Source organism: Anthonomus grandis, chromosome 15 (assembly GCF_022605725.1).
Source record: "Anthonomus grandis grandis chromosome 15, icAntGran1.3, whole genome shotgun sequence".
Taxonomy (NCBI): domain Eukaryota; kingdom Metazoa; phylum Arthropoda; class Insecta; order Coleoptera; family Curculionidae; genus Anthonomus; species Anthonomus grandis.
Window position 1 is genome coordinate 14,407,206 of NC_065560.1, and position 13,331 is coordinate 14,420,536.

The 13,331-nt window shown below is 33.2% G+C and overlaps 1 protein-coding gene across 2 annotated transcripts in view; it reads left to right on the forward strand.

Annotated features, from left to right (window-relative positions):
* LOC126745303 (protein transport protein Sec31A) overlaps positions 1-13,331 on the forward strand; it is a 141,919-nt gene that overhangs the window by 61,050 nt on the left and 67,538 nt on the right. For both annotated transcript variants that reach the window (XM_050453074.1, XM_050453075.1), the window contains exons 15-16: positions 3,807-4,018; positions 4,077-4,328. In XM_050453074.1, the coding sequence (XP_050309031.1) occupies positions 3,807-4,018; positions 4,077-4,328 (464 nt within the window). The remainder of the gene's footprint in view (positions 1-3,806; positions 4,019-4,076; positions 4,329-13,331) is intronic.

Consider the following 13,331-nt stretch of genomic DNA (forward strand, 5'->3'; position numbering starts at 1 on the left):
TGCATAATTTTTCTCGCTACCTATCTTAATGATATTATCGATCAGTACCGAGTGAATCCTAAGCCTTCACAATGGTCTGCCGAAACTGCGGTAACCACTGCGGCGCGCGAATCTTCGATACAATGCGGTGCTTGCAAGGAATCCATGCATGCAGCCTGCGCTAGGCTATCTACCGATAATACCCGCATAACGAGGAAAAAAGTTCGAGCCTTAAACGTTTTATGCTCACATTGCGAAATAAAATTGGAGAATATCTCCAATATAAAGTCAATTATACAAGAGGAAACATCCAAACTAATTTCCAAGATAGCTGAGTTGGAAAACAAAGTAAGGGAGCTTAACTTGGAAAACACAGGTTCTAAAGAATGTACTACTCCGACCCACTTTGAAGAAATTATTTCGGAGATTAATGAGCGTAACAACCGAAAACGCAATTTAATTATATTTAATCTAAAAGAGCCGTCGTCCACTATCAGTAAGGATCAAAGAATAAGTCAAGAGATGAAGGATGTCCAGGGAATAGTTAAGTCGATCGTCCCGGAGTTTCAGATGGATTATTTTCAATCCCATCGCCTGGGTAAATCCACTCCAGGTAGCAACAAACCTCGTCCTGTCAGACTGACATTTTCAAGCGAAGATATCGTACATAAACTAATAAAAAATTCCAAAAAGGTCCAAGAATCTCAGGATTACAAAAACGTGTCTATCTGTTACGATAAAACCCCTAAGCAAATAAGTTATTACAAAGAAGTTAAATCACAACTTTTAATAAGAGAAGATAATGGTGAGCGTAATCTTGTGATTAAATAAATACAGGGAATTCCTAAAGTAATTTCTTTTAAACTAGTAGAGTCACCCCTTTCCAGCTTAAATGTATCAAAAAGTCTTGTACTTTACTACCAAACTCTAGAGGTTGTAACACTAAATGTGACGAAATTTTTAACTCAGTTTCCACAGGTTTTTGTGACGCTATGGGACTTGGGACAGAAACGTGGTTAAAGGCCGATATATCTAACTCTGAATTGTTTCCCTCTAGCTATGATGTCTGTCGTGCTGACCGGGACTGTCAATCTCATGGCGTCGGAAGGGGCGGGGGTGTGTTGCTAGCAACTAAATCGGAACTTCCAAATTGATTGAGGGCTATCCAGATTGATTTTGCCGATTTAATTCGACGATTCCCATTAATCGATATTGTAGGGTGTAGAATAAGCATTAATAATGTATATCGTATAAATATTATTGTAATTTATATTATGCCTTCTCTCCTATGACTACCTTGAGCAGTTTATAGAAACCATATGCATGCATGATGAAATTCTTGAACAAAAACTTATTATTATGGGTGACTTAAATGTTCCTCTATATGGTATAAATGAATTTGACACCAAGGCTGCACTGATTGACTCTTTTTTAAATATTCTGGGCCTAAAACAATTAAACATTGTAAAAAATGTTATGGGGCGCACATTGGACTTGGTAATTTCAAATATCGATTGGAAACAATTGTTTGAATGCACAGACGTTAACAAAGCCTGTGACATTTTGTATAATTAATTAGTAATGTTTTTAAAACCACTGTACCATTAAAAATAAATCAGAAACGAATATATCCCCCTTGATACACTTCTGAGATCATTCGCTTAATTGAAAATAAAGAACTAGCGTACAAAAAATATAAAAAACACAAAACTAACTATTACTATGAAATATTTCGAAATGCTAACTCTTAAAATACTACTTGATAGTACATTTCTAAATTATTTACGTCAATTACAAAATAATATCCACGCTGACAGTTCTTAGTTTTGGACATACATACAGATGAAGAAGGGCGACTCCAGAATACCAGGTGTGGTGAAAGATGGCACTAATGAGTTCTCGGATCCCAAGTCAATAGTCGAGGCTTTTGCTAATTTCTTCTAGAGCGTTTTCATTGATTCAGATGCAAGCAAATTTGTTCCTCATACTTTACTGCATAATCAAAACAGACAGTCTTAATTAATCCTGTTCAAGAGTCCGATATAATCGAAGAATTCAATAAACTCAAAAACAGATTAACATGTGGTACCGATTCTATTCCAAGCTTTTTAGTTATATACTGCGTTACACCTTTAGCGAAACCATTAGCTCACATTTTTAACTTATCCATTCAAACAGGTTCGTTTCCGTCTTGTTGGAAGATCGCACGAGTCATTCCAGTTTTTAAAAAGGGCGACGACAGAACTTCGAAGTCAGAACTTAGAAACTATAGACCGATATAAATTCTATGCAATTTTTCTAAGCTTTTTGAAATTTGTATACACAAACAATTACACGCACAAGTAAGTATACTAATATCGCCCGATCAACATGGTTTTATGGAACGAAGATCATGTATCACTAATTTATGTTGTCTTTCCGAGTACACAAGCCTTAAACAACAGAAGTCAAGTGGATGTTCTGTACATGGATTTTCAGAAGGCTTTCGATCAAGTAGATATCACTATTTTCTTCATAAAACTTATAAAACTTTATTATCTGGGTTGCTCTGAAAATATATTAAATATTTTAACATGTCTTTTTATATAAGTTAGTTAATTATAAAATCGACTGTAGCTCGTTGTTAAATCAAATTTATTTTGTTGTTCCCGGATTAAACTCTAGAAACTCTCGAACATTTCAGTGTAATAGAGCAATAAATAAAATTTTAAAAGGTCGCCAATTTATTATATGTGTAACTTATTTAATACTCTTTGTAACCACAACTTGGACCTCTTTGTTGCTTCAATGTCTTTCTTAGTAGGATTTTTAAATCAATAATCTTAAATCTTGAATTTCTCTTAGAGATTTTGTAGGTAAGTAATGCTTTGAGTAAACGTATGTTTTCTAAAATTTTTATTAGCCTATAAGCTTCTTCCATAACTTTTCCTTTAGCTTAATATTATATTGTATTATTTAATTTTAAACCTTAAACCTGTTGTACACAATTCTTTCTGTATTTCCTGTAAGTGGGTGACTGTTGGAAATAAAAGCCTTATTATTATATTTAAGAAGCGACTATTAAAGGAAAATTAGCACTGACCCATTGTAAGTTGATTTTTTTGATCATTAGATCAAAAAAATCAACTTACAATGAAACTTAAATGAATAAGATCTTTGATATTTTTACTTTAAGATTTTCTTATTTAATTTCATAAATCTTTCTCGATCAAAAGACTCGATCTCATCTTTAAACATATAATCTAAATATACAAATTTCATAGATGAAAGTTGGAAAGTTAATGTGAGAAATAGATATTGTAATCTAGAATAGACAGCATTCAGTTTTGTGTAGTGGCATTTACTTTCCTCTTTGATCCAAAGTGTCTTGGCACTCTTAATGGTTCAGTTTCACATGATCTGTTAACAAGTTTATCCACGTGAAGGAACCAAATTTCTATTTATAGCTTGGAGTTAAATTGAATTTGAACTAAAAAAAAAGATTAACACTCATGTTTAGCAAAGTGTAGAAAAAAATTACAATCAATTATAAATTCTTAATAGATAGACTCCTTGCACATTCATTAAATGCAAACTCGCGATTCTCTCCCACATTTATTAAATCCCAAAATAATTTTTAAGTTTTACTTTCAAAATATTTTTTAAGAGCAGCTTAAATATTATAAGTAGGCAAGAAAGCTATTAACTAAAATTAATTAGGATTTATTAATTTTTAAGAAACACAATATAAAAAAAACTTTTTGAGAACGGAGTTTTATGAGTTAAGCAAAATATAAAAAACCAAAACATTCATGAATGTATTGTTAAATAGGTCTGTATTATTCTAGAACAGTTGGGTAGTAGGCTAGAATCTGAGAGTTACTCAAACCCAAAAATGGCTCAAGACGCGCAACTGTGTTACATTTGCTCCGGCGATTTTGACAAATTGGTTACAAGTTGGAGCGGAAATTCGATCACTTCGACCAAGGATCTACAGGAGTTAGTTGAATTAATATCATTCCTTCAAAAGGCCATGGAACGGCAAGGCAAACGTGTTCAAGTAAGTCATTTAAGTTATTTTTCTTTAAAATATTTAAAGAAAAAACTGTTTTTTTAAGATTTCGGGAGCGTTAGCAGATCTTTTATCCCAGTATGCTTCCCTATTAGCGGCCCAGGGCTCACTTCAAACCGCATTGGGCTATTTAGGAAATTCTCAAAATGAAAAAGTTGCATCTCTGAGGGACAGATTATTAACAGCTTTAGGTCAAAAACCGTTAAACATTCAGGAAATTCGGCAACAACAAGCCAGACGAGGAAGCACCAGGGTGTCACAGAGCGGATATGGAGGAGGCAGCATAAGTGGATTCAATGTAAGTCTAAAATATATATTTTATTAATTAACGGCCATAGTTCCACTTTTTTCGTGAAAATGTAAAAAAAAATATAATATTTAAGTTTAATGAATTTATGGTATTCATCCATTAAGTAAACCATATGAACGAGTTCAGAAAACCCTATTTAAATTTTATTAAAAAACTTAAGTTGCTAGGCTTCATAGCCACATATTTTTAAATCAATATCATGAAGTTTAGGTAAAAGTCTGCAGTTATTAACATAAATCAATGGTACATACTCTTTTATTTTAACGCTTATTGTCAGAATAAGATGCAAAATTCCTAAAACTAATATCACAATATTAGCTTATAATACTAGGTATAAAAATTATTTGTTAATTACAACATAAATAATTATGAAATCAATTCAATATATTACTTAGTTCTATTATATACCGGTTGGTTGAAACTCAGCATATAATGAAAAATAGACGTGGTTCTTCATATATAAAAACACTGACTTTATTTTACTTGCATTATCCAATTAATACATATTAGATAAAAAACAAAGTGTGTATTGAAGCGTCTGCTTGCTAAATCTCGACTCCTCCAGTGCTACTCCTTCTCCATTACGTCACGCTCACGACGTGCAACGTTTCCAACGTTCATAATGTCTTTAATATTAGCCATACCGCCCGCCTTAAAAAACTACAGTTTTTTCAACAAACACACACAAGAAGTTTTTTAATCAGTTATTGGTAAAGTACAGATATTTTTAACGGATCTGCGGATTATACCATGAGCTTGGAAACGACAATTCGATTATTTTTTAGCAAAAAAGAGCAGGCTCCAACGTAAATTTAGCGATTTATTTCAGTTCTCTAGCATTTATAGTTACTTCACAATTAATTTTCAAAGTTCGAATAAATACGCCATGTTTAATTTTTTCCTTGTACCAGCGCGGCCGGGATGATACGTCACAGGCGCCCAAGTGGACGCAACGACCGACGCTAGCATGTCGACCGCGCACGCTGCTTTGTCAAAATAACGCCTGGGCACTAGACTTTGGCTGGCTGGCTAGCGAGCGCTCTATAATACACCGTCGCGTCGCGTCGGCGTCTATGACGTAGCGCGTAATTGGGACGGAATCTCGGGAGGTATAAAAAACCCCAGAATAACAGCCTTATAACTTTGCAAATACTTACCCTAACAACTTGAAATAAACGTCCTTGTTCTTATAAACTTATGTTGTATTTATTTTTGGGAAAATATATATATTTTTTTTTAATTTTCCAAGCCCATTATCAGTTTTTATGTCCACCACACGCACTATTTGGTCCGTACCAAGATATATCTTCAATATTCGTCCTAATTTCCAGTTAAGCGTACCAGAAAGACGTTTTCATTTTTTACTAAGACCAATTTTTTACTTCACCAATCTTTATCCTATTTTTGAATTCTTCTTTCCACTTAAATCGTGTCTGCAACTCACCAATATATTCTTGCTGCCATCGTCTCCAAAAGTGCTGCACAACCACTTGAACTTTCTGATAAATGTTAAGGCGATTAGTCTGGATAGCTGTTGTCATATTCGCGCAAGGTGCCAAACTTCTTCCAATTAAAAAGTGTGCAGGTGTAAGTACCGTTAGTCCTCAGGATCGGGGTATAAAGTAGCAAGAGGACGACTATTTAGGATCGCTTCGATTTGGCACATTATGGTAAAAAATTCTTCATAAGAATAGGCAGTATTAGATGCAATTTTTCTTAAATATTGTTTTACGCTTTTAATGCCCGTCTCCTATATTCCCCCAAAACTTGGAGATCGTGCTGGAATAAACTTCCAGAAAATTTGATCATTTGCTAAATTTTGAGCAATATATTGAGAATTATTTAGCAAAAAATTCATACAAATTAGACAGTTCGCGTTCGGCCCCTACAAAATTTGTCCCATTATCGCTAAAAACATTAGCTGGCTTTCCCCGTCTAATGGTAAATCTTTTAAATGTAGCCAAAAATGCGTCAGTAGGAAGCGAAGTCACTACTTCTAAGTGAATGCATTTAGTGCTTAAACAAATAAACAGACATAAATATCCCTTTATAATTTTGGCATTTCTGGTATTTCGATCTTTGATAGGAAAAGGTCCCCCATAATCTATACCTACGTTCAGGAAAGGGAAATAACTTTCTACTCTATATGACGGAAGATCGCCCATTAAATACTTCATCGTAATGGGATTTGCCTTCAAACAAACAATACATGATTTACAAATTTTTTTACAGACATTACGCCCAGCGATAGGCCAATATCTATCTCTAATGGAACTTAATAACATTTGGCTACCGCAATGCAATAACCTAAAATGTTCTTGTTTTACAATTAAATCTGTTAATATGTGAGATTTGGGTAATATAATCGGATTCTTTTTATCAAAGTTATATTTAGATTGTCTTAACCTACCCCCTACTCTTATAATGTCGGTCTCAAGAAATGGATTTAGGCACAAAATCTTACTCTTTTTCGGTAAAGGTAGTTAAAAAATTAAATTCATTTGGGAAACATTCCTGTTGAACTTGACAAATAATTAATTTTAATGCTTGATCTAGTTCTATTGGATCTAAAATATCCTTTGGTTTGACAACATTATTAAGAGGCAAATCTTCAAACTTCCTTAGGTTTTTAATAAATCTCAAGATATAAGCTATTATTCTTTGAATTTTATTGAAACTCGAAAATTTAACTAAAAGTTTAGTAACTATTGAAACATGATTGATAGAGAGATTACAAACCACTTTTTTATTTGGAATTTCTATATCGTCTGGAATTTTATTCTGAAGATTAGCCGAGTATTCAGAAAATAACAAAAATTCAGGTCCATACCACCATAAATTATATGATTTTAAATTGTCAGGTTGGTTGGTGGAGGTGTAGATAATAAATCCGCAGGATTTTTACCCGATTCTATATGATACCATTCATCAATATTACTTAATGAATGAATATCGCTTATCCTATTAGTTACAAATGTTTTTCATCTAGAAACCTCTCCTTGTATCCAGTGTAGTACAATCATCGAATCAGTATAAAAATATTTTTTATGAAAAGTTATGTCTAAGGAATCACGAGCCTTGTTCGCTAAATTAACCGGTAAAGTACTAGCACACAACTCCAGATGAGGTAAAGTTTGTTTTATTTTAATCGGAGCTACTCGCGACTTAGCACATAATAATTGTGAAGAAAGTTCTCCAGAGGAAAGCGTACATCTTATATATACACATGCTCCATATGCTCTTTCACTGCTATCACCAAAAGTGTGTAATTCTATAGTAACATAATTTGATAAACATACATATCGGGGAATATAAAATTCATTTATAATAGGCAATGGTGTTATAAAATTATACCATTTTTTATACAGTTCTTCAGGTACTTCGTCATCCCAATCTGACTGAAGTCTCCAAAGATCTTGCATTATAAGCTTAGCGTTAATAATAATTGGACCTATCAAGCCCAAGGGATCAAAAATTCTACAAATATTTGACAATATCACCCGTTTTGTGATTTTCTTCTGTTCTTCGAAATTTTTAATAATATATTGTATTGAATCGTTTTGGGAATTCCAATAGATTCCAAGGGTTTTATTCGGATCGGAAGTTTGATCTTTACAAAGTTTAAAATGGTTTAAAAGTTCCATGTTATTTATTACACAACCATTTCCTTAATTCAAAGCCTGCCTCAGACAAAATTTCACACACGCCCTTTTGAATTCTAATAAGTTCATCCTTATCATCTACTCCAGTCAATAAATCGTCCATGTAAAAATGATTGGAAATAACTGCAGGCTAGAGGATAATCAAATTTATTTTGGGCAGCAAGTTCCAATAGACATCGGACAACTAAGTATGGAGCTGATGCAGTGCCAAAAGGGACTGTTTGTAATTCATAACATTTTATTTGTTCTGTAGATTCCGGCCTCCAGAATATTCGGAGATATTTTGTATGCTCTTTGTGCATCCTAATTTGCCTATACATCTTAGATACATCTGCAGTCATGACATATCGATACCGACGGAACGTAAGCAAAATGGACAAAATATCTTGTTGGAGCGTAGGACCGCTATATTGAACATCGTTCAACGACAATCCTGCTGTCGGCTTGGCCGATGCATCAAAAACTACCCGACACTTGGTTGTTAATGAGTTGTCTTTCATGACTGCATGGTGAGGAAGGAAATACCCCTTATCTAAAGAATGCTCTATCTTTATTTCCTTCTTGTGACCCAATGTCTCATATTCTCTCATTGTTTTCGAATATTTGAGCTTTAGCTGACTATTTTTTTGAAATATGTTTTCTAATGATTTAAACCTTTTTAAGGCTAACTCCTTTGTATCTCCCAGTAAACCAACATTTTCTTTAAAGGGAATCTTAACTACAAATCTTCCTGATTCATCTCTACTGGTTGTTTGGGCAAAGTGATCTTCACAAATTTTTTCCTTTTCAGATAATAATAACCTAATTGATTTTACTTCCTCAATTTCCCAAAACTTAACAATTTAGAAACAAATTGTTAAGTTTCAAATTCGAAGACCTTTTACTTATACTTAAATTGACTAAGGAAAAAGAGGATATTTTATTCTGTAAGCCACAGTTTAAATTTCCGGCGACAATCCATCGAAATTTACTACTTTGCATAACAGGTAAACCTTTACCAAGTGGTTTTTGCTCTGTACCTATAATATTCCAAAAAACGCTTGACCCAAGTAACATGTCTATGTCACCCTGTATATAGTAGTTTGGATCTGCTAGCTCATAATGAGAAATATTTAATAAATCTTTATGAAATGAGACCAAAGGCAATTGATCGGTAATTTGAGGTAATACTAGACAATTAATATTGAATTTAAAATTATTTTAGCAGGACCCAATACAAATATTCACTTGGTCACTAATATTGGAAAGCGCTAAACCAACTCCCTTAATCATATGATTTAAATAAATTCTTACTACACATGTCGATAATAAAATCTGAGAATTATTATTCATTCTGGAAACAGCGCAGACAGTTGAGCAGCTCAAACCGTTGATGCTCTTCGTTCCTCCGTACCCCCGCGGATCGATACGACTTCGCTGCCGCGGCGATCCTCGTGGTCAAGTCGCGTCGCTCTTGGGGAAAATAGCGCATTCGTTTGGTCTTCTGGCTGACCAGACACCGATCTGATTTGCTGAAAACCTGGTCCGCGGGTATTTATGAGCGGTTGATCCGTACTTACCGCGTTTGTCGAAGAATAATAATTATTTCGTGAATTTTCAAGATGCAATATAGTATGATGAGGTCTTTTAAATTTTTTACACTTTCTAGCTCGACAGTGCCAAAACCCGTGAAACCCAATTAAGCAGTTTAAATATAATTTTTTTGACTTAATAAAAAAAAATTTTCCGGTACTGAAAGAGATAAAAATTTAGGGCAATCTGAAATAAAGTGATCCTCTTTACATTGGATGCAATATTTTTTGTCAACATTTTCTGCGTTTGATTCACCTGTAGCAACATAATTATTTGATGAACTGAACTTTTTGTTTTGGTTTTAATTGGTGAATTAATAAAATATTTGTTTTTATTTTAAATAGATTTTGTAGCGACTTTTTAGCATTTAGTAGCATTTGCGTAACATCTATTAAAAATCCAATATTAACGATAAATTGGACTCTCACCCTTACCGTCTAATTATTAACGATAAATTGAAGAGCTTTTGAAATGTTTTTTGTCGGTATTTATAATACAATAGTAAATTGGCTTTGGATTGGACATACCATTGTTACGAATTGTCAACCTGTCAGTTTCTGATATAGTTCGAGTTATTCAGGCATTTCTCACTGTAATTATAAATTATTATTGTTGTATTATAAATTATAATTATTATTATTCTAATCGCGTTTATTGTATTGTTATTTATTATTGTTCGGTTATTCTAGTTTATTGTTCTTATCTAGTTTAGTAGTTTTTATAGTTTATTTTTATTCGTTATTGTTCTAATATAATCATGCAAAGCTATACCAGATCGGAGAAAATACACTTTTTAACTATGGTGATGAGCGACCCTAGTTCCATTTGAAAAAATTGAGTTAGAGCCGAAAATACGATTCTGTAAACTTTAGACGCATCTAGGAAAGTTGTGAAAAACAACGGACAGTCAATTATATTTTTCTAGGACTGCCTGACGTAAAATTAACGATTTTAAATTATTCATGGCACTCTATATTGAAATTTAAAAAATTTAATAATTTAAAGGTTAGATGTCAAAAGTTGACATATGTGGTGTCATTTTCTTAGATTGTAGTTTCCTATCAAAATATGTAAAAAAAATTGGGCGTCCTATTTAAAATAAGAAAGTTAGGATCATTTCCGGTTAAACCGGAAGTGACAGACAACAACTGAATACGTCAGCCAATCCCAATTTGGATGCTACACCCACTTACCAAATTTCATTTTTTTTGACTTAAAAAAGTTATAGGGGCGAACCACTTTCCTAAGACACCCAGTATACAGTGCATCCGTAAAGTAGCGGATAAATTCAATAAAAATGAAATAGACAGTTTCTGAAAAAAATGCCTGAACCGTCGATTTAAATATTTGGTTTAGGTTTTTTCTATGTGGAAATTGAATATACAGGTTGACCCAAAAAAAAAGATATGACGTCATCAGTATGTAACTTATATCAAAATATATAAGTTAAATGTTCGAATTAAGAATCATTAACGACCTGATAATAACCAAGGCGATTTAAAAATTCTTTTTGAACGTTGTCAATGACATCTGGAGTAATATTTCTAATTTCCTGGCGTATTTATTCTTTTAAATCTTAGGGGAATTAGCATTTTAAGCTAAGGCTCTTATTGTTTGTTCAGTAGAATTCTTTGCTGCTCCATCGGCGGGGACACCCTCGCTTATATATGCCCTTTTTTAGATTTTCGGCTAGAGCTAGAAGCATAACTTACAGTATCTCTAGCATGTTGCCTAAAATTTAATAGCTGTGAACTTTCTCCTTTAATTTTTGAACGCGAAGTGTTTATAATTTCTGCAAGGGATGCTTCGGTAGTTATTAAAGCTCAAGCCTTACATGTAAGTATTGTTTTAACGTAGGCTACTGCGTTTGCTCCATGATCGCCCGAATTTTCATTAAGTGATGTAAAAGCATCTAAAAATGATTGTAGCCTGTCATGCGAGCCATCAAACTCCTGAAAAACTATTTTTCCAGCTAAATTAAAAAACTCTAAATTTGACAAAGGCATATTTATTTCCTCTTCGTCGCTCGATGATATATAATACTTCTACAAAATTAACGCATCATTTTTTTCTATACAACTTAATGGTACTTTATATGGAACTTTTAATATCTCAAATACCCTAACCACTTTATCTCTAATAAAAAGGAATACGTCCTTAGTTTGATTCTTTTGCTGAATATTTAATTGAACCCAAATATCCTTAATAAAGGCTGTCGATAATTGTCTGTAATATCGACTCTTGTTTCCGGATTTTTTGGTACGGCCTTTTTTATAGCATTTTTGGAATGATTTATAGCCCTTTGTTTAAATTCCAGTAAAGTTTTATTAGTCCTTTCCCAGTTTAAAGACCTAGAAAGCAATATTATTAGAATAGTTTGCTTAGTTATGCATAATATTGTCAACACAAAAATATAAAATTCAGAAGCATAAAATACCATTCCTTTTTTTACTTACAAAAAAATATATAAAGCATCACGAGACACACCCGTCTAGAATTATAAAAACAGGAATAAAAATAAAATTGAAAATTAAGGCTTACTCAGTAGTTTAACCTTAGCTGTCCAATAAAATAGCCTTCGTATACCCACACTACTATAGCTGCATTCGATTCATATATATTTCTGTCGCGCACTAGTTTAGAGCTAGTAATTTCAGTCATTCATGAAAGTCATTTTAGTCACTAAAAATTGCGGCTAACTCGTCGTTTTTCGTTGGGCTGATTAAGGGTTAATAATAGGATTTGAAGCGGCAGCATCTCTTCTTAACTGTGCCAAGTTCATCGTAGAAACAGCAAGCTCACGAGTTATCTGCTTCCTAATATGCTTCTTGTGCCGGGTGTAAAACTAAGAGAGGTTGCCGGCCATATCTCAGTAACTAGTCATCCCACAGCGTAGGGAAAACCGCTTTTTTACGCTCCTTATTGATTTTTGCTGTGATTTCAGGGGCGGTAAGGCGTCTATTGCGTTTGCTTGTACTTCCTTTGAACTTGTTGCCTTTGGCCTTCCCGATCGAGGTTTGTTGCCAATAGTCCTTTCTCTGGTGAATTTCCTAACATTATAATGGACAGTCCGCCTTGAAATTCCCAAATCCATCGAAATTCGACGGTTAGTCTTTCCAGCCTTATGAAGTCCAATGATAATACCTTTTGTTTCTACCGATAACTCTTTTGTTTTAGCCATTTTAAAGAATGTTGAAAAACCAGCAAAGAAACGGTGACAATCGTCAATAAGCAAGCGAAATTATTTACCAATGTTACACAAAATCAATTCTTGACAACACCTTTAAATGTTTCAAATTTCATCGGAAACGAGCTGTAAACAGATTAGTTTTTTAGAAGAAGTGCATATTTTCACTACATTTTTTGTTATTTGCAAGACTATTTTTAAATACTCAGTGTTTTTCACCATAGTTGATAGGTATGCTATTTAAGCATATATGCAATTTACAAAAGAGATACAATCTAAATACAGGTATAAAGATAAGATTTTTGTATCTAATTTAAAATATTAAAAAGAATACATGGTGACTGAAATACTTTTGAGCGGTAGTGTATATTAAATAAAATCGAAGGCTCCAAGCGTGTATTAAAAAGGCTGGAGTTTCCGTAATTACCTCGGTTTCGACCCTGCATAGACTATACGCATTGCCATTATTTTTTTGTTTTCTTGAAGGACAAATTATTCAGCCTACATTTTTCTTTTGTTTGAAATAATCCAAAAAAGGTTAGTTTACTATTTCATAATATTAAAAATAAC